At 56.5% G+C, this 20,496-nt stretch overlaps 1 protein-coding gene across 3 annotated transcripts in view; it reads right to left on the bottom strand.

Moving 5' to 3' along the window:
• Nucleotides 1–10,626: 10,626 nt before the first annotated feature.
• The window catches only part of CTTN (cortactin), a 33,617-nt gene continuing 23,747 nt past the window's right edge, over nt 10,627–20,496 (bottom strand). For 2 of the 3 annotated variants that reach the window (XM_029208331.1, XM_029208330.1), the window contains exons 14-18: nt 18,239–18,387; nt 15,511–15,600; nt 13,582–13,723; nt 12,701–12,772; nt 10,627–12,214 (exon numbers count right to left, since the gene is read on the bottom strand). In XM_029208331.1, coding sequence (XP_029064164.1) covers nt 12,078–12,214; nt 12,701–12,772; nt 13,582–13,723; nt 15,511–15,600; nt 18,239–18,387 — 590 coding nt within the window. In that variant the 3' untranslated portion in view covers nt 10,627–12,077. The remainder of the gene's footprint in view (nt 12,215–12,700; nt 12,773–13,581; nt 13,724–15,510; nt 15,601–18,238; nt 18,388–20,496) is intronic. The other variant, XM_029208332.1, reaches the window with a different exon arrangement.

The raw sequence follows: 20,496 nt of genomic DNA, 5'->3' as shown, positions 1-20,496 counted from the left end.
CCAACACCTCAAGCCATCCTGCCACTGCCCACTCAGTCTTCCTTGCCAAGGAACTTAAACGGAATTAGATGTGTTCTTCAAACCCCAGAACACAGAGAGCAGGAAGGGAACACAGCCCTTAAAGCTCCAGGGAAGAGACCACAGCACAAGGCAGAAATCCATTATTTCTGTGCAGTCCCGAGAGGGAGTACAGGCTGGAAACAATAGTAAATCTCTCCGCGCCAGACACCATTCAGAGCACTGCACCCCGAGCGTCTAACAGAGCTGTGAGGCAGGAACGAACAGCCCCATTTTACAGATAAAGAGACAAAGTCTTGCCAAGGTCCACAGCGAGCACAGGACCAGGACATGCTGTAGAGCTTCCACAGCTACGCCCACTTGTAGGGAAGAACCCCAAGGAGTGCTGTTTGTGTCAGGATCCACCACTGGTGACAAGGACACATCACTCTGCCCCCCTCCAAGTGCATTTGCGAAGAGCCAGGGGTCCAGGAGGCTGGGCAAGCTGGGGGCTCCTCCCAGCTGAAACCCCTCAGGGTTGTGAAAAAGGGAGATTTAATTCAGAGGCAACCCGGATACCTCACTTCCCTTGGCTAGAATCAGGGAAGCCTGGACCTCAGGATCCCAGGTTTTTACAGAGCAAAGACATGATATTTGTAAAATGACCCCCAGCTTTGAGCCACGTGACACGTGGCATCTGCTTTTATTCCCATCAGAATTCCAACTCAAAGCTGATTATCTCCTTTACCGACGAGGAAACAGAGGCTCGGAGAGAGCAGATGCCACCTCCTGTGGGGTACAGCAGCTGGAGACTGTGAGTCCTACCGAGTGAGCGGCCCCGGCCCATCCTCCCATTAGACTCTTCCTGCCCCGGCCCTGAGCTACCCCAATTCCTCCCAGTGCGTTCCCCTGTGGCCTAAGTCAGTCCAAGCCCGCCTCTATTGCCTGCAGCTGCAGCTTCCTGGCTGACACAGCACCTGACCCCGATGCCAGTGTGTTTTCTCCCATACCCTGCAGCCTCCTTCTGCAGTGAGAACTGGAGCAGCCCCTTCCTCTCCCTTCACTACCCCCCTCAGTGGCAGAGACAAAGGCCAATTGAAAAGGAGTCACCGGGCTGCACAATGGGTTTGAAAATGAGTGTAACAGGCCCACACAGCTTTGAAGCTTCACATAAAGCCAAAAGCAGGGAGCAGCGGCTTCCTGCCTTGGCCTTGGAGCCTGCCATCTGGGCAAGCTAAAAATAAAGGCTCCTTTTTCAAGCAAGAGTTTATAAATGTGACCACAAAGGCCCTGATGAAGACATCAAGGCCCTGGAGAAAACCACATGGCCTGAAACGTTTAGCACCCCACAGGCTCGCCAGGAAAGCCCAGCTCTCCCTCTCCCACACAGGCACCAGTGACCAGCTTTTTTCTGGCAGCAACCAGGAGGACGAAGTGGAGAGTGTGGGGGCTCTTTATGGGGGCAGCGAAGGAGACCATAAAAGGAGAAGACTGGGTATAACACAAAGTACAGCAGTGGCAACACCGAAACAGAAACGGCCACGCCGCTCCCAGCCCCGCCATCCAGCCGCGCGCCCCCAGCGTCCCGGTGAACTGGGCCTGCCCGCCTCTCCAAGCCTTTCCTCCTTGCTCACCTTTTGCTCCAGCTGCATTTCTACCTTTGGGCCTCCTCCGTGCCTGAACCTGGAATGTTCTTCCCCCTCTCTGCGTGGCCTGGACCACCGGATTTCGAGTAGAATCGCCCCAATCACGCGCTCACATCTCCCCATTTTCTCTTTTCATGGCGCTCATTACTACCTCAGATTGGCTTATTAATTTGCTTATTGATTATCTGCCCCCCACAAACACACACACACACTTCTGGGAGATAAGCCCCACGAAGACAGGAGCTCTACCTACCTCATGCCCTGCTGTCTCCCTGGCAAAGGCAATGTCTGCACAGGCCTTCTTCCAGAGGCCCCTAGTTGCCGCTCAAGCCTCGGGCCCACCGCAGCCATCCTGCAGCCACTCTGGCTCCGGAAGCTTCCATCTGGTGCTCAGAGACCTGGTAAAGACAGAGACTTCCCTAGTGCCTCCAGCGACTCCTCCCGAGCGCTGCCTGCCCCTGTACTGACCTTTCTTGACCCCTGGCCCGGAAAGTTACTGCGACTCCTCCCCCTGGCCCACCCATGTTTCCGCAGCCCGCGTCCTAACCGTCTGCGGCCCCGCCACCCCGTGAAACCAGGCACCTCCTCTATCTAGAGTTAATATGCTTCCCAGGTCCTGCCCCAGTAGAGGCTGCTGGGGCAGAAATCAGAGCCGTTCCCAGGTGGAGGGGGTGGCAGCTCCTCCCCAGGGAGGCGGCGGGTCACCAGGTGGGGAGAGAGGCACTTCCCAAATCCCTCACCAGCGGCTAAGCAGACGGCGCTGGGCCGATACCCGGGCTCAGTCTCCTCCTGCCCTCTCCCTCTCCCGCCACGGGCCTGCCACACGGGATGGGCCGCACCAGGCAGGTAGAAAGCACCAGCACCATGGGGGAACTCGGGGGATGGCTGGGGGGACGGAATCCCCCCGGGCCGGGACTGGGAGCGCAGTGATTCTCCCAGAACCGGGGGTGTGGCTAACTTACCTCAATTCCCAGCTTCTGGAAGAAGGCGCCCGTTCTGCCGTCTGCTGGCGGAGAGCTGCTCCGCGGACCACAAAGGCACCCGGGGTTGGGGGCCTGCGCCCTCCTTGGGGGGCCCCAGGTAGCCCCGGGAGCCGCTGCCAGGTTCCGGGTGGAAATGGGCCGGAAAATGGAGTGCAAAGGGGTCACAGGGGCCGGCCGGGCATCGAGGGGCCTCGCGCGCCATCTCGTCGGCCTCCTCCACCCCACCCGCCCTGGGCACGGCCTATGTCGGAACCGCCTCCAGCCCAGGACGCCTGTGCCACCCCAGCCGCCGTCCCCAGGGCCTGCACCGGTGCCCCAGGACCCCAGCGGACCCAGCGGAGCCAGTGGGCCCAGCAGGCCCGTAACCTGGCCTCGAGGTCCGGCGCTCCTGCCTTGAACGGACGCTTGAGCAGAGTGCCGAGAACGCTGGGCGGGCCACGTGCCCCCTGTTAACCAATCACGACTGGCAAAAAAAGGACCGCAGGGCACGTGCCCCCGTGAACCAATCACGACTGGCCAAAAAAGGACAGTGGGGCACGTGCCCCATGGGGACCAATCATGACCGGCAAAGTATGAATCCATGATTAGCCCACCTGAAGTAGGCCGGGCAGCTTCTGACCAATCCGGAGGCCAGGAGGCGGGCCATGGGCGAGGCGGCCCCGCCCACCCGGAACCTCGGCTCTGGAGGCTCGGGCGTCTTGGCCTTCCTAGCCACAGCGGGGCCTGGGAGCTACAGGTGCTCTCCAGGAGCCAGCCCTGGGGGAAGCGGGGAGAGCCGCTGCGGAGGAAACCGAGAGCTCCACCCTGGCTCCCTTTCCTCGGCGAGGCCCATGTTCCCCCGCCCCCACCTGTCCCCACGCCCACTCAGCTGCCAGGCCAGGGAGACTCCGTCGTGGGGCTCAGACAGCCGTGCGACCCCCGCTTTTCCATTGGGAGGAGCACACTGTCGAAGGTCATTGTCTTAATAGATTTGTCGTTTTGAGTTTCAGGGCCTCACAACCACAGTGGGTGTATATGGAGAAAGAATTACTGCAGTCCTGCCGCCAGACTTTCAGCACCCAGGCGAACATATCGCCTTCCCTCTCTTCAACACCCATCCCCTTACCTTTCTCCATTCACGATGCGATTGCACTATATTGCTTTCCCTTTCCCCAAGGCTTGTTACAGGGTTGCAGTGTCCCCAGCTCTTCGTGGTAATGGCGGTGAGGTATTCTTCCCTGAAGAATAAACTTACCCGCAACCCTCCAGCTGTGCAGCGTCGGGGTACAGCTGAAGTGCCACAGTGTCCTATTTGGCTGTGTGGCACTGAGTGCATGCCCCCGCCCCCCACTCTCCCAGGGGCGGTGGCCCTGCAGTTTGCCGAGCCTGCATGGGGACACCACTGAGGGCAGCCCATCCGGCCACACCGAACACCCCGAGGCCGCCTCCATCCTCCTGAGCAGAGTGGCCGGTAGTTTTGCCCTGGGTGACCCCCCCCCAACCATGGTTTACTCTCCAGGGTGGGACCTCCTCATCTGGGAACCAGCCGCCCGGCTCCCACCTGTACCAACCACCAATGAACCAAGCAACCTCTGGGCTTCTCAGTGTTTCCATCTGAAATATGGGCTGACAATCCCTGTGGCCCCAGGACCTTTGTGGGGGCAGATGAGGTCCTGTATGGGAAATTCTTTGGCAATGCAAAAGGGAATAAACACACACAGGCTGAACTATTTATTTAACCAGGAGGTAAATATACATGTGGTACAAAACTCAAATCAGGAAAAGGCATGTCTCCCTGCCCCACTGGGCTCCCCAGACCCGGGGCCCCACCGCAAAGCCTATTAAAGATTCCTTGTGATTCTTTCCTGGCCGGGTGCATACACCTGCAAGCATATGCGTATGAATCATTTAAAAAACCCAAATATACCTCACTCTACACACTGCTGGGTACTAGTCTTACTCTCTTTAAAATTATTATGAAATATATTGGACACGCCAAAAGGATGGGGAAAAAGGAGCACCCAGGTCCCCACCCAAATGAAGACACCAAACACCACAGGCAGCTGTGGTGTTTGGTGTCCAAGCCCCTTGCACCCTCCCTCCAGAGTCTACCTCCTTTCCTCCCACCCAGAGGTAACCACTGCCCTGAGCTTGGCGTTTATCATTTCTATGGATGTGTTTATATGTTTATTGCTTGTGTATGTGTCCATAAACAATATGTAGTATTATTGTGCACATTTGAAAGCCTTATGTAATTGGTCTCTACTTCATGCATGATAAACCCACAATCCCTATAAAGAAAGAGAATGGTGCCCGGCACTCATTCACCACGCAGTTGTGTCCGCTGCCATCATCAGTGAGAGTACCCCGATTACTGGCATTCATGAACTCTGCAGCTGCTCCAATACGACTTCTGAGATTCATCTAAGATGACAGATGCATCTCTAAATCATTTGTGTTCACAGTTGAGTAGTATTTTATTATATGCATATATCAAAATTTATTTATCCACTCATTTGTTGATCCATCTTATAGAGTTATTTCCTTTTTTTTTTTTTTTTGGCTATAAAAACAATACTTTTGGGGCTTCCCTGGTAGCGCAGTGGTTAAGAATCCGCCTGCCAATGCAGGGGGCACGGGTTCAAGCCCTGGTCTGGGAAGATCCCACATGCCGCGGGGCAACTAAGCCCGTGCGCCACAACTACTGAGCCTGCGCTCTAGAGCCCGCAAGCCACAACTACTGAGCCCACGTGCCACATCTATCGAAGCCTGCGCACCTAGAGCCCATGCTCCGCAACAAGAGAAGCCACTGCAATGAGAAGCCCGCGCACCGCAACAAAGAGTAGCCCCTGCTCGCCGCAACAAGAGAACGCCTGCATGCAGCAACGAAGACCCAGTGCAGCCAAAAATAAACAAATTAAATTAAAAATTAAGGAAAAAATCATCACCCCAAAAGGAAACCCCATGCCCGTTAGCAGTCACTCCCCACTCCTCGTCGTCCCCCAGCCCCCGGCAACCACTAGTCTGCTTTCTGTCTATGGATTTATTGAGGCTGTCTTTTATCTCTACGTCACCAATTCTTATGCAAAAAAGCAAGAATATATAGTCAGTCAGCCCTCCATATTCATGGGTTCTGTATCCTCAGATTCAACCAACCACAGATTGAAAGTATGTGTGGGAAAAGAAATTCCAGAAAGTTCCAAAATGCAAAGCTTGAATTTTCCATGCACCCAGCAACTATCTACATAGTACTGACATTGTATTAGGTATTACATGTAATCTACAGAGATTTAAAGTATATGGGAGAATGTGCATGGATTATTTGCAAATACTACACCACTTTACATAAGGGACTGGAGCATCCACAGATTTTGGTGTCCGTGGGGGTCCCCGAAGCACCCTCCCCCGTCCCCGGGATACTGCGGGACAACTATAGTGGGAAACAAATCACTGCTTTGCTCAGAGAGGGCAACCAAGCTGTACGGAGTTATTGGCACCATCTAGTGGTCAGTTTGAGGAAATGTCTTGCTAAACCTCCTCCCCTGCTCTATTCTATCCACGCCCCTTACAGGATCCTGCCCAAGCTTGCCCTTTCCAGCTCCTTCCAACAAGTCATTAATCTCCTTTAGGCAAAATCTCCACCAAATACCACACAACCTCTTCCCCCACCCAGAAATGAGGACTAGACAAACAAGTGATGCCAGTATCTCTCCTTGCCAGTGGGCAGATTTTCACAAACGCCGCCACCCTCTCCTTGAGGCAATGTCCCCTTACGGACCCAAGCCCTACTTACGTCCGCTGTTCCAGCAGCACGCCTTGCTGGACCTAGAGCCTCATCTCCTGCCCCATGTGCCTGGCAACGCCCCTAGGCTCTAGGTGCAGGTACCGACGAATCGATGACCTCGTGGTAATCTGGATGTCAGGGCTAGCTTTCTGTTCTGTGTGCCTGCTCCCTCTTCTGTTTCACCCCTAAACACGTTCTTTACCTTCTTACAAGCCGGACTCTGCGTTAACAAGATGCTTGTTAAAATTTATCTAACACTCTTGGTGTTTTATGGCAAGAGGGTTTTCATAATGTCTAGTCCCAAATATTTCCAGAATTGAAAGTCCTTGTTTGAATTTCCCATGAGCTTGTAGAGAATCATTTGTGTATTTTTAAGAAAGGAAGCAAACAAAGGAGAAAAGGAAGAAAAAAGGGAGCCATTCACTGGAAGTAAATTAAACACAAGCAACAACAAAAAATGTTTTCACTTACTAGATTGTCAGAGGTTTAAAATTTTTACAATACTCATATTCGGCAAAAATACGAAGAAACATGCTCTCTTGCGTAAGCTACAGCAAACCTATTTACAGGGAAATTTCCTACTCATTAACCCAGTGAATCAACTGGGAATTGTGTTTGCACTTACAACGGATACTGAAAATAACAATGGTGTAAACAGAATAAAAGTTTTATCAAGTTAAAACACACACACACACACACACACACACACACACACACACACCTGAGCTGTGAGTTGAGTTTTACTCCGGTTCTTACTGAACGGAACCTGAACTGGAGACCACCTCTGATAGCTCTGACAATCTGCTCTGAGAGGAAGGGGGTGGGGCCAGTCTGTATATGGCCGGCTATGAACATGCACAGCCAAGCATACATCTCAACAAAAGGTCACTGTTGGGAATTCCCTGGCGGTCCAGCGGTTAGGACCCAGCACTTTCACTGCCAGGGGCCCAGGTTCGATCCCTGGTCGGGAAACTAAGATCCCTCAAGCCACGTGGTGCAGCCAAAAAGCATTTTTTAAATAAAAATTAAAAAACAAAAGGTCACTGCTACTCACGAGCAACAGGTATGCATCTCATTTAATGATGTATGTGTGTGTGTGTGTGTGTGTGTGTGTGTGTGTGTTTTCTGTGTATGGGAAGATGCAAGAATCTGGGTTGATTACAATTCTTCTGAGGTCTCTATCTACCTAAGGGGCCTGTCCTTCCAAAGTACAGACAGCGTCGTGCTGTTCTTCAGCCTCAGTTCCTCTCAGGGTACACTGTCCAGCAGCAGCTGCAGTGACTAATGACTTAATCCTTGTAGAACTGGATGGTGGGCATCATTCTTCATTTTAGTTTATTTCTCTGCCTCATTGAAAAAAAAAGTACTGAAGCGGCAAGACTAGTGTGGCCACTCCATGACGCCATCGTGAACCCAAGCTCTGCCTCTGCTCCGCCATCCTCAGAGGGGACCTTCAAAATGCCTCATAGTCCAAAACAGCTGGCAGAAGGCCAGCCATCACACCCATATTCCAGACGACAAAAAGGAGAAACAGGGGAATGGGGACTGGCTGTGAATGAGCACGGGATCAGGGCCTCACCTACGAGGGACACTGGCCAAGGGGAACGACTTTGATTTGAAGCCACTTCTCAACACTCACACCACAGCAGCTTGGGTCACTCGTTCAATCACTACATCAGCTGCGGATCATCGATCCAGCACCTTCTGGGAACCTGATATCAGCCTCGTGGGGGAGGAGAGGGAAAATAGGGACCCTGCTCTTCAAAAACAGCCTAAGGACGGGAGATTAGCTCCCCGTGGCTGCTGTCGCGAATGACCCCAAACCTACTGGCCCAGAACAACAGAAGTCCATTACCCTACAGCTCCGTAGGTCAGCATCCAGCGGACATCTCTCTGGGCTAAGATAAAGGTGCGGGCGGGGCTCATGGCTGCAGGAGGCTCCCAGGATGAACCTGTTCCCTTGCCTTTTCTGGCTTCTAGAGGCGCCCCCAGTCCTTGGCTCGTGGCCCCTCCCTCCACCTCCCAAGCCAGCACCGGCAGGTCGAGTCCTTTTACAGGCCATCGCTCTGATCCCTCTTCTGTCTCCCTCCTCCACTCTTAAGGACCCTTGGGATTACATGGCACGCATCGGATAACCCCCAACGAAGGCCAGCTGATTAGAGACCTTACTTGCCCTTTGCCATGTAGTGTGACACAGTCACAGGCTCCCGGGACTGGCACATGGACATCTTTGGGAGGTCACTATTCTGTCCACCCGAGGGTTATCAGGCCTACAGAAAATGTTCACACGCATCTCCTCACACAGCCCACTCGGGAGGTGGTGTTTCCATTTCTTTGTTTTTTTCTTTACGTTATTTATTTATTTTTCGCTGCATTAGGTCTTTGTTGCTGCACACGGGCTTTCTTTAGTCGCGGTGAGCGGGGGATACTCTTTGTTGCGGTGCGCGGGCTTCTCATTGCGGTGACTTCTCTTGGAGCACGGGCTCTAGGCCTGCAGGCTTCAGTAGTTGTGGCACGCAGGCTCAGTAGTTGTGGCACGCGGGCTTAGCTGCTCTGCGGCACGTGGGATCTTCCCGGACCAGGGCTCGAACCCGTGTCCCCTGCATTGGCAGGTGGACTCTTAACCACTGCGCCACCACGGAAGCCCGGTGTTCCCGTTTCTAATAGGAGGTTTAATCAACAGAGAAAATGCTGACGTTAATCTAGAGACGGCAGATGTTAGTGGGAAATCTCTACAGCTCACAAATGACAACTGAACTGTCTCAGGTGGTTTTGAACATCACTGAAGAAGCAATATTATAACTCTGATTGTGGGCAGGAAAAAAGCAGCTTCTCAGCCAACCTATTTCTATTTGCCTACGTTCCCTTCCATTTGTCATTTTCACAATCACAGATGCAGAGTTTGTCTTCCCAGGGTAGAACAGACAGGTCAGAAGAAATATCCAAAGGGATATTGGGAGGAAAAAAAAAAAACAAAACAGAATTTAAAACCTGGGTCTGAGAGGATAAGATTAGGGTCTCCTAATGTCTCAGGAAAAACAAATTCCTAAAACGGATTGTTATGTCTTACTGGTAAGGTGCATACACTCTACCCATCAGATCCTTAAGGTGTATCCTGGCAAAACACTCCAAATTCAAGTATGGAGAATGAGCCCTGAAGCCCCTGTCTGGGAGGAAAGAGGACATTGTTTCTAATCCCTTTTTCAGATGAAGAAATCAGAGCGTAAAGTCAAGCAGGTGCACGCCCCACGCGGCACGTCCAGGGCGCAGAGCATCAGAACAGGCCTTCCTTTCCCGAGAGGCCCCACCTGCCCGCCAGGCTCTGCGGTCAGCAGGACACACACAGACACGGCCAAGAGGTGGTCACAGGCGGAGACAGGATGGGCAGACGCTGGGCCAGCGGGGCCTTCCTGCCCCTGCCTTTGTCGCGTTCTGCCCTCACCCCGTCGTGGGGAAACCTCCCTGCCCCGTTTCTTCGGGAACAGCGTGCCCCGCAGGCGGCTGCAGGCAGGGCGGCCCGACTCCCAGCACTGGGGCCTCCCATCCGACCCCACACATTGCCGTGGGGGGAGGGGCCTCTCAGGCTTGGGTCCCGCGAGCAAAGCTGGCCAAGGGGCAGCACGAGTGCCCAGGGGGCAATGGTGCTACCTCCAGGCTTGAAGGGGCTCAATGGGGCAACTCAGCACCACGAGAAGGTTCCACAGGGGGGGTCTGGTGGGAAGGAAATAAGCCCAGGAACTCAGGCTCCCAGCTCCCAGGTGACACAGGTCAGCTCCCACCAGACCCGGGGAGTCAAGAACACGATGGGGGGCAGCCAGGGCCGACTTCCAAATTCCTGAATTTTCAGAGAGCGCCACTGTAACAGTCCTCCAGTCTTAGCTTGAAAACAAAAGGTCACCACCACACCTGCCTGGGGGTCTAGGCAGCCCACCAGGCCAAGGTCCTCAAGAGGGGGCTGGGGAGAGCACATCTTCCAGAAGCTTCGAAGCTCTCGTTCCGCCAGACGAGCCGCCTGCAAGGGGAGCCCTGCCTACCACCTTGGAAACCAGGGAGCCGGGTTAGCACGCAGCACACCCCACCCCTCACCGTCGGAGGCTCCAAAGCAGGAAACTGCACAACTGGGAGCGGACCACCACTGAGCGGGGCGGCCTGGACGTGTCAGTCCTGACGCTTCTCTGCTGCCGCCCACGACCTCCGGGGCTTCTCGGCTGACCTGGAGGCTGCAACCCCTCTCCCCCCACCACCGAAGCCTGCCCTTCCTCCGCTCAGCACCACTGTCTCCTGGACACGGACTGCTGCACCCCCGAGAAAAATGATACCTTTGGCTACACTGCAATCACCTCGCGATGTATTTTGAAAACCGTAATTCAGAAATGAGTTTTAAACACAGCATTTTCCGTCTTGCTTGGAATCCTTGCACAAATTTCGAGAGTTAAAACATTTCATCTCCTAAAAAACGCCTTTTAAGGAGCGTCCTTCTTCAAAAGGGAAGCTGGTTGGCCCAGAGCTGATAAATACAAGGCTTTACCTCGCCGGGTGGTGACAGCAAGGCCGTCCCACTGTAGAATGAAGTGAATCAGCAGCAAGTGGATCAAAAAAAGTTTATTTTGAATATTTAATTTAAAAAAATCATACCTATGAGGTGTGCTACAGAAATTCAGATACAAGAATTGCATATAAAACCCGACCTAATCGTGGTAAAGCAAATGCACTTCAGGAAAGAAAACGTGTACCTCATGGTCACTGGCATCCCAACACCAGAGACATTTCCACGTGGTCCCCCGGGAGGACACTGCCGCGGCCACGTGCGGGAGTTGGGTGGGCCTCGCGGTCCCTCCCGGGGGAAGGGCTCCCCGCAGCGGCCACGGCAGCGTCTCGGGCCACAGCACTCCCTCTTGTTCTCAGCCAAGTCAATCCATCAGATTTTGCTGTCACTTAACATGATATTTTGGCAAAAAGAGCACGGCCTCCTTGATGGGAAGCATTTCTGCGGTTCACCATGGGGAAGGGAGCTGCCTTCCCCCAGCAGCGGCTGTCTCCCCACAGGGCGGACACAGGCCAGCTGCCCGGGGCTGGGGACAGCGGGAGGACAGTCTTTAAGGGACCGGTGACACTGAAGCGGGGGCGGGAGCAGGGGCCCAGCAGCCCTCCTGGAGGCCGGGCGTCGGGGGGACGCGAGTGAACGAGGACAAGAGGAGGGAGCCGCGGAGAAAGGGGGGGTCTTCGCTGAAACCCAGCAAAGACTGTGGGATTTCACAGCGCAAGGGGCTTTTCCGACCGAGCCGACAGCTCCCGTACTTTCTAGCGACTGCCCCACAGTTCTAACTTCCTATCAGGCCCTCCCTCTTCCTCCAAAAACCCTGGGCGGGGACTCCTGCCCCCACCTCTTGGAGCGGAGGGCGAGAGGCGGGCAGGGACAACACGCACTCAGGACCAAAGGTCCCCGAAGTGGCTCCAGGGAACAGTTGATTTGGCAAAAAAAAAAAAAAAAAATTTAAATGCATAAAAACAATCACCGAGTCCTCCAAGGAGCATGATTACAATATATTAGCAAGTTCTGTGGCGTAAACATTTTCAAAAGCATCAGCAAAGTATTAAATATAAAAGCAGTGCACACTCCCCTCGGCACCCTGAAGAAAACACCGGAAGGCGGGCGTGGCCACAGACGGCGAGGGCGTGGCCAGCTACCTACTGCCTCAGCTCCACGTAGTTGGCGGGGAAGAGCCCATACCTGCCCTTGCACAGCCCGCGCCACCAGCCATCGTCAATCATCTCGATGTTGGTGATGATGTCGTCGGGGTCGAAGGAGATCTCATCATCGCCCGCTAGGGAGGAGGGCACAGAGAGAGGGCAGCGGTCACACTCGGCGTTCCCTGCTCAGCCACCAGAGGAAAAGCCTCCAGCAGCCCCTCGAGCTGGCGGCCTCCCACTGAGGCTCCATGGGAGTGCAGGGTTCTGGGGGTGGAAGCTCCATGGGGGTGCAGGGTTCTGGGGGTGCAGGGTCCTGGGGGTGGAGGGTTCACTGTCTCCCCTACTCTGTGAAGGGGGCTTTGCACACACAGGTGCGGACACAGAGACAGGGCAGAGCCCTTCAAACAAAACCCTAACCCAGAGCAGATGAAGTGTGGTTGAGGGAGATGCAGGAATTCCTTGGACTGTATCTGCAACTTTTCTATTCTATAACCTTGAAATTGTTCCAAAATAAATTCTTTTTAAAAATCGTAAATAACGCTCTGAGAGTCAGACTTTGAAGAGACGAACGACTGGAAGCCCCGCCACCACCATTTCCAGCCCTCGGGGCGGTGTCTCACCAGCCTGGTAGTCGTAGAGGGCGATGGCTGTGATTCCAAGATCGTTCTCATATTCACCGTAGGTACCCTCCTCTAGAATAAACCAGAACAGGGTCTGAGAGGGAAGCAGAGCTCCACTCTCACTCCCGTCGGACGCCCCTTCCTCAGGTCCGGGTGGAGGAGCCAGTCAGGAGAGGACGCTGCGGGGTGCCGAGCGTGAATCGGGAGGGTGCGCCGTGGGCCGTCGGGCTCCTTCTCCCAAGGGGAGGAATCGGCTCCAAGGAGCGAATCCACGTGTAATGATCTCGATAGAGGCACTGACAGTTTTCAGGGTGTCATTTTTTACATTTTAAAGATTGAGCACTACTTTTAGGAAAGGTCATATCATGAACAAATGAATGGCAAGCAGCAGACGGCTGATCACACCTCACGCTGTGCTCAGGGAAGGTGAGAGCCCTGCCCTGGTGTAGATTCTGATACTGATTTTCATGTCACTCCAAGTGGGAGAACGGGCTTGTGTTAAATCTGTCCAAACACATTAAAGGAAACCTCATCTCTAGAAATCAAAGACCAATTTGAGTGTTCATCCATCCATAAGATCTTCAGAGTGCGCAGAAATCTCCCTCTTCAGAGACCTCAACGTACTCTGGCTTCCTGAAGACCTCACGAGCTTCTACTCTGATACAGCAACAGCAAGAGCCCCTTCCTCCAAGCCCAGCCCTCTCAGCACCCTGAGCACAAGCAGGGATCTCCTGGAACCCCCCGAGAGGCCAGGCCAAGCCCCCTGGGGTCCGGGGCCCGCAGCAGGAGGACAGGAGCCCCGCAAGCATGGCAGAGGTGGGGCAGGTCGGCCAGCAGGGGAACAGAAGCAGGGGGGGGTGGAATGCAGGAGACCCGTGTACCTGCTTGGTAGTGGCCCGGGGCCTCCGTGCTTTCGTAGACGGCCTCCGGGGCATAGGCCTCCCGGTACTCGGTGGCCTCCGTGCTGTACACCGGCTCAGGCTCACCGGTGTGGCTCGGCTCGGCCTGGAACGGAGCCGCGGCCTGGGGAGAGTCAAGGAGACGGTTCCCGTGGCCCGTGCCGTGTCACGGCCACGGCCACACGGCCAAGAGAGACACGCGGACCACTCTCGGCCCCGGCTGAGACGAGACAGACACAGGGACGGGGAGGCGTCACTGGCTCATACCCCGCGGACGCCTGGGCCCTAACGGGTCCCGCAGTGCCGAGAGCCAGGCTCCCCTTCACAAGCCCGTCTTCACACCCCCGATAGGGGAGTCCTGCCATCACCAAAGACCTGCCAGCTGCGAGAGCCCCACTTTCCTGGGGCAGGTCTGGCCCGTTTCCTCTTTGGGTCCCAGCCCTCCCGGGCCTCTGCCGGCAGCTCCACGGCATCACCCCATCCCACTGGCTAGGGCATCTGAGCCTGCGGGTGGCGGGTTCCATCCTCACCGAACCCTCCGTGGAGGTGAGGCGAGGAAGTGACCAACAAGTCCCATGCAAGAGGACATCAAGAGCGCTCTGCTGACAGCCACCTGCGCCGCGACCCCAGTTCCCAACCATCCACCACCAACAGCGGCTTCAACCGGCGTTTCCGACCAGGGTCCACCTGAGGGCACCCTCGCGGGTCAGAAAAGGAAGGTGCACACGGAGAGCCCCAGGGAGAGCCGGTGGTCAGGCCTCGGCTTCCCACAGAGGGTGACAGAGGGGTGTGGCAGGCCGCGAGCGCTACTCCAGAGGCCACAGGGCAGGGCTCCACCTGGGCCGGGCACCGGGCCCCACTCCAGGGCTAAACAAGGAGGTGACGGACTCCTACTAGCAATTGCCCCTGGAGGTGAAGGGAACAGACCGGAGGGTGAGGGGCCAGACGGTGCTGCAGGGACACTGCACACAGCCGCCAGCAACGCCCTAACCTCCTATCTTCCCGCAGCAGCACCCCCCACCCGACACGTGGTTGGGCAGGGCTCCCTGCCCCACCCAGGACAACGTGTCATTCCAGCCTTCTCAAAGGACCAGCCGCTAGTGACGGGCCCAGCAGTGGGCCCCGATGGGCGGATGCACAGGGGCCCCCTTTGCACGAGGTTACAGATCCTAAGACCGCACCCGCCGTACCTGCCACACCCGCCAGGCAGAGGGGTGAGCCTACGGACCACCCCGAGGCCCAGGCCTGCCCACGGTGCTCCCACACCCTCAGCCCCTTTAGGCCCCAGCCGAGTTGAGCCAGTTTCAGTCCCTTGTGACTCAGTGAGCTCTAAGTGGTGACGTCCAGGTGAAAGGGACAGTGGGACAGAGGGGACTCGGGCTGGGCCAGGGGTGGGTGTGGACGGCAGGGGCCGAGCTGCTCTGGGAAGGGGGCCCGCAGAGCCTGTGGAGACCCGGCCGTGGGGAGGGGGGCAGGCGGCTCAGTGACCCAGGGGTCAAAGGAGCAGGTCCTGGGGACTGAAGACTGAGGAGGAAGGGCCAAGGACAGAGTCTCCGGAGAACATGGTGCTTGAGAGAGGCCAAGGGAGGAGGGCCGCGGGGCGGCGGCCGGGCGGGGACGAGGGTCCTGGAAGGGGGTGTGGTCCGGGTCGAGGGCAGCAGGGAGTGGGTGAGGGAAAGACCCGGGCACCGGCTGACCCTTGGAGGCTGACTCAGGAGAGCGCAGCGGGGCCAGCGGGCGGGTGAGAAGGCCGGCGGAGAAGCCGAGGCAGCGAGCGGCCCCCGCGCTCAGGAGGGCTGCCCTCGGGGCACCGAGCAGCGCAGGGAGGGACCCCATCCATGGGGTGCTGAGCTGGGAAGGGCGTCTCCAGGGCGTCAGAGACTCATAGGCAAAGCGAATAAAAGCACCAACCTCGCGGACGGGGCTCGAAGGCAGCCTCTCCTGGGCCGGCTGGGGCGTGGGCGATGCGGGGGGTGTGGGCTTCTGGGCCCGGGCTTGCTCCTGGAATGCAGAGACAGCAGCAGTCAGCACGTCGGCAGGCCTCCCCGCGACTGCTGCTGCTGCCGGAGGAAGGAGCGGCAACACGGAGCAGAGGCAGGGCGCAGAGACGTCAAGGGAGCGTCTGCTCTGCAGCGAAGGTCATACGGTCAAGTCTTGTCTCAAGACACGGCCCTGGTGGCCCACGCAGTCCTGCCCCCAGGGCTGACGGAACCAGCCAGAGGCGGCAGTGCCCCCCGCACACCTGATCCGCACACCGTCACCTGGGCTCCAAGCTGATGCTGTAACGGATTGAGACCTCCGGGGACCTTCTAACAGAGCGAAGGGATTTTGCACGTAGGACGGACGTGAATCTTGGGGAGGCCACAGGATGGACAGCGGTGGACAGGTGCTGACATCCCAACCCCCAAAGTCCTGTGAATGTGTGCCCTTACAGGGCAAGAGGCTGCAGACGTGACCAAGGTAAGGACCCGAGACAGGAGGTGACCCTGGATTACCCGGGTGGACCCAGTGTCATCACAGGTCCTTACAAGCGGGAGACAGACAGTCAAAGCAGAGCTTGGAAGGGGCCACAAGCCAAGGCGGCGGCGGGGGGGAGGGGAGGGGGGGGCTCTAGAAGCTGAAAAAGGCAAGGACACGATTCCCCTCTGCAGCCTCCAGAAGGAAGCAGCCCCGTCACCCCTCCCAGGCCTTCCGGCCTCCAGCCTGTGAGGCGGTAGCCGTGCGCCGTCCTAAGCCACGGCACGCGGCCCCGGGAAACCGGTGCTGACAGCTGTGAGGTGGACCTTCTCCACACCACTGATCAGGAACCTGACGGCCCGGGGAGGGAAGTCGCTCGCCCAGGGACAGGACGGGAGCAGCAGACGCAGGAGCCGCACTGTCCCCACCCGCTCCCCGCCTGCTCTGCCAGGCCGCCTGACAGCCGGCGGCGGCACTGCCCACTGGAAACCACCCCCTCCGGAGACCACGCGGCTCTGGACCCCAGTGTGGCTTTGCCTGACCCGCACCAGCAGGACGGTCACGAGTCCTCACGGCGCTGGCAGCTCGCCCACGAGTTAAATCCCTGAGGCAGCATGATTCCCCGAAGGGGCCAGGCCTAGGCCGGGCTGAGCGTGGGCTTCTGGAGACCCGGGCCTGCCGCCCGCCACGCAGTGGCACGAGGACCCGTGACGGCCCCCCTCCACACCCCAATCTGGCGGGGAACAGAGACGTTCCTTCTCGGGGGCACGCTCGCTCCCGAGAATGTGCGGGTCGAGCATCCGTGGCCGCCCCGCCTGCCACAGGGAGCGCTCGGACGCGTGCGGGCCGTGTCCTGCCCCAGGAGAGCGCCTCACAACCCAGAGGGCTCTGGTGCGAGCGGTACCGTGCCGATCGATGGGAGCCACTCAGGGGACAGGCGGGCGGGGAGAGGCTGGCAGGGGCTGGACACAGCGAGGGACAACACGGCGGAAGGGACGGCGAGAGAACCTCAAAGGCAGAGGGGCTGGACAACAGCGACCGAGAGTCTCCTTCTTCTCAAGCCCTCCAGCCCTTCTGCAGCTTTCAGACTGCAGGGGTCCAATTCCAAACCATAAAACGAGGAAGGCGTTATGTGAAAACGAGACCAAGTTATCGGAAAAAATGCCTCCTAGTGTGCACGTGTGTGTCTGCAACAAAGAAAAACTTACAAGCGCCTAACTAAAAACTTAAAGGAGAGACAGCTGTACAGTTTCTGACAATTAAGGAACGGTACGTGGTCATTACACACGTTTGCTATCATCCCAACTTCACCACGTGTGATAAAAACGTGTTATCAGGGCTTATTTAATTCCCGGCCCCAGCGTTTCCTGCCCGTCGCAGGTTAACTGCCTCGACGGGCTCTTCAGAGCCCTAACCACTGATTTGAGGAGGAAATGTCCTTAGGTTTAAATAGAGCGTTACGATCTACAAAACAACACACGCGTTATTTCAGATTCGACTTCCTAGCCACCCGAGTCGTGGCGCCCCCACACCCGTTTCACGGGCAAGAACGTGGGCCGCGGGACGGTACGCTGATCCGCGTCAGGCCGCCCGGCTGGTAGGTGGCGGAGGGGGACCCGGGCCATCAGACGTCAGTCCAGCTACAGAGTTTTAGTAAGGAGCGAGTCCACACCCTCCTCTCACCCCTCACAGCTCGCACCTTCTCCAGCGCAAAGACAGTTTGTAAAGAATCACAGAAACACCTGCCGACCCGAGCTCCAGAAGCAAGGGCTACAAGAGCCAGCAGACGGCCTCCTTCACGGGGATTCCTTCTGTGTCCTCAACCTGCCACCCAAGGGGACAGCGGGTTCCCGAGAGTGACGGGTGGGAACAGACTGAGGGGGAGATGTGTGGACGGGGGCTGGGCCAAGGGCACGGGGGCCGCCAGCCTGACGGGGGAGGACAGGCCCGCAGTCGCCCAGCGCTGGAGCAGCACGGCTGGAGCCGGGGCACATCGACCGTCTCGTGTCTGGTGGCAAGAGACTGGATCGTCTGTGTGGCTGAAGGCTAAGTTCCTGAGGGCACAGCCTTCGGCGCGAGTTCAGAACACTTTCTACTGACCACCTTCTGCAGCAGATGCAGGAACGAGCCAGACACACGGCCCCGCGCACGCGAGGGGGGCCCGGGCGCCGCCCGCACTCACGTCCAGCTGCCTGCGCGCTGCCTGCTGTTCGCGCTGCTGCCTCGCCATCCTCTGCGCCCGCTCCGCCTCCGCCTGCCGCCTGTCCTCGTGCTCCTTTTCCCTCGCCAGGTTTTCAAAATTCGCTCTGATGTCACTGGTTTTGCTGCTCACTGCAGAGGAAGGAGAGATTTACTCAGGGCACCACTATCTCCCCCGGACCGGGCCCGCGCCAGGGCGGCCTGTCCCTCGGGAAGCAGGCACCCCAGCTGAGGGCGATGCGCCCCCTCGGCTGCCGGCTCAGTCCCCCACCAGGAACGGCCTTCACCGTTGCGTGTGCTGTACCCACAGCGGGAAGACGGCATAGCCCTGCATCTGCAATGCTCTTACATTCCGAACACCACTGTATTCTTTACCACCAGACACTCACAAGGAAAGAAAATCCCCCTAAGGATGCCCTTGATAAAACAGTAGAAGGTACTGACTGTGAGTAGATCTCAACCGTTTTAACATTTTGTGTGACAAGATGGGAGGGCGGAGCCCACTGCGACTGCCCCTGTGGACGTGCCGTGGGGCCTCCAGGGAAAACACGTGCAACTACCTGAGATGCAGGCCGCACTGATTTTTTCCTGGAACATCATTTTCCTGGAAGGGACAAACTACGGTTATGCCGTTTGGGTACGTGCCAGACCCTTTCTCCGAAAGGAACGAGCTGAGCCTATCCTGTTAAAAAACAACTACAGTATTTGTTGTCAGTAGGAAAACTCAAGCTTTCAAGCAAAATCAGAATTTTGGAAAATCCGTGTCCACTGCCATGAGTATGACAATTTCCCGGTTTTACTCAGAGACTCCGCGACGAGGTTGATACTGTTACCGAACGTGACCTGGGGGGCGCTGTATAATGAAAGGTGCCAGGGTGTGGAAGATCAGCGTGACTCGGTGATCGATACTCTCCAATGACCCTGACATGATGTCACAAAGTCTTGCTGCGCAAGAGAGACCAACCTTTAAGAAAACCACTGGACGGCTGCCTGCTGGACTGGGGTACAGAGAATACGACCGGAAACGGCCAGTAGAATACTCTTCCCTTTTCCCACTGCTTATCTGGGGAGTCCAGATTTTCTTCACCACCCTAACGTGTCACGAGAGACTGAAGGAGTGAGAAGCAGCTGAGAGAGCTCAGCTGGCCGACACTGAGGAGATTCCACAGAAACGTAACACAACGCTACCCTGGAACCTAGCCAGTATCGTATAATAAATGTGAACGGAGGATAATCTCTAAAACTTCTGAATCACTACGTTCTACATCTGAAACGAACATTGTAAATCAACAAACTATACCTTAATTCAAAGAGATGCTACTCTTCTGCACTTTCTGGTTTTGAAAACGTAGTTATTTTTTTCATAAAAAGTACTATGCTAATACGTGATAGTTTCACTGCTTTTAAATGTTTAAGTGAATTAATAAAATGGTAAATTCTTCTCGCCTCTGTTTTAATTCTAACACAGTAAAGATCAGAAAACATAACCCATTGTAAACAAAAGTTCTTTGGGGCCTCAGCAATTTCTGCCAGTGTCCTGAGACCAGAGTGTGTGGACTGTTGGCCCACAGGGCGTCCACAGGAAATGAATGGTCGTCTCCACTTGCTGCGTTTAACTGACCACTTCTATCACGTGTGATAATTCCCCCAACTAAACGATGTTCTCTCAGGCTGGCCCACGTTTAACGGCTCCCCAGCAGACACCAGGACCGCAGGAGGCCCGCGCACGCAGCAGGCACCGGAAGGGCGGGTTGCGAGCAGCCTGCTCCTCGCCTGCGAGTGAGGAAGGAGAGGGCTGCCTGAACTCATGCAGACGCGGTGACATGCTGCTCAGACATGCCACGGCCGGGGCAGCGGCAGGTTCCGCAGGAACCTCCCAGGGCCCTTGAGGACGTGCAGTTAACCTAGCTCTGCTTTGGGAAGCACCCCCCAAAACAGATCCCCGCCGCCAGAGAGCTGCAACGCCCGTGTCTGAAAGGTGCCTCTGAACCTCTGCAGGAATGAACAGCGTCAAACGGGTAATCAACTGCTGTCCCCAAAATACACAGATCAACCACGGTCTCCGTCAATGCGTCTTCTGCTCCTGCCGAAGCTCCGTTCCCCCTTCAGCACTGTCCTGGGGACACCACACAGCGTGGAATTTCTCCCGGGAAAAACCACGGTGCTGTCGGGGGGTCTGCTGGGAAAAACCACGGTGCTGTCGGGGGGTCTGCTGGGAAAAGCCACGGTGCTGTCGGGGGG

Source organism: Monodon monoceros, unplaced genomic scaffold, assembly GCF_005190385.1.
Source record: "Monodon monoceros isolate NGI ecotype Baffin Bay Population unplaced genomic scaffold, NGI_Narwhal_1 Super_Scaffold_7, whole genome shotgun sequence".
Taxonomy (NCBI): Eukaryota; Metazoa; Chordata; class Mammalia; order Artiodactyla; family Monodontidae; genus Monodon; species Monodon monoceros.
Note: the sequence above shows the minus strand (reverse complement) of the source record. Positions and strands in the feature narration are given on the sequence as shown.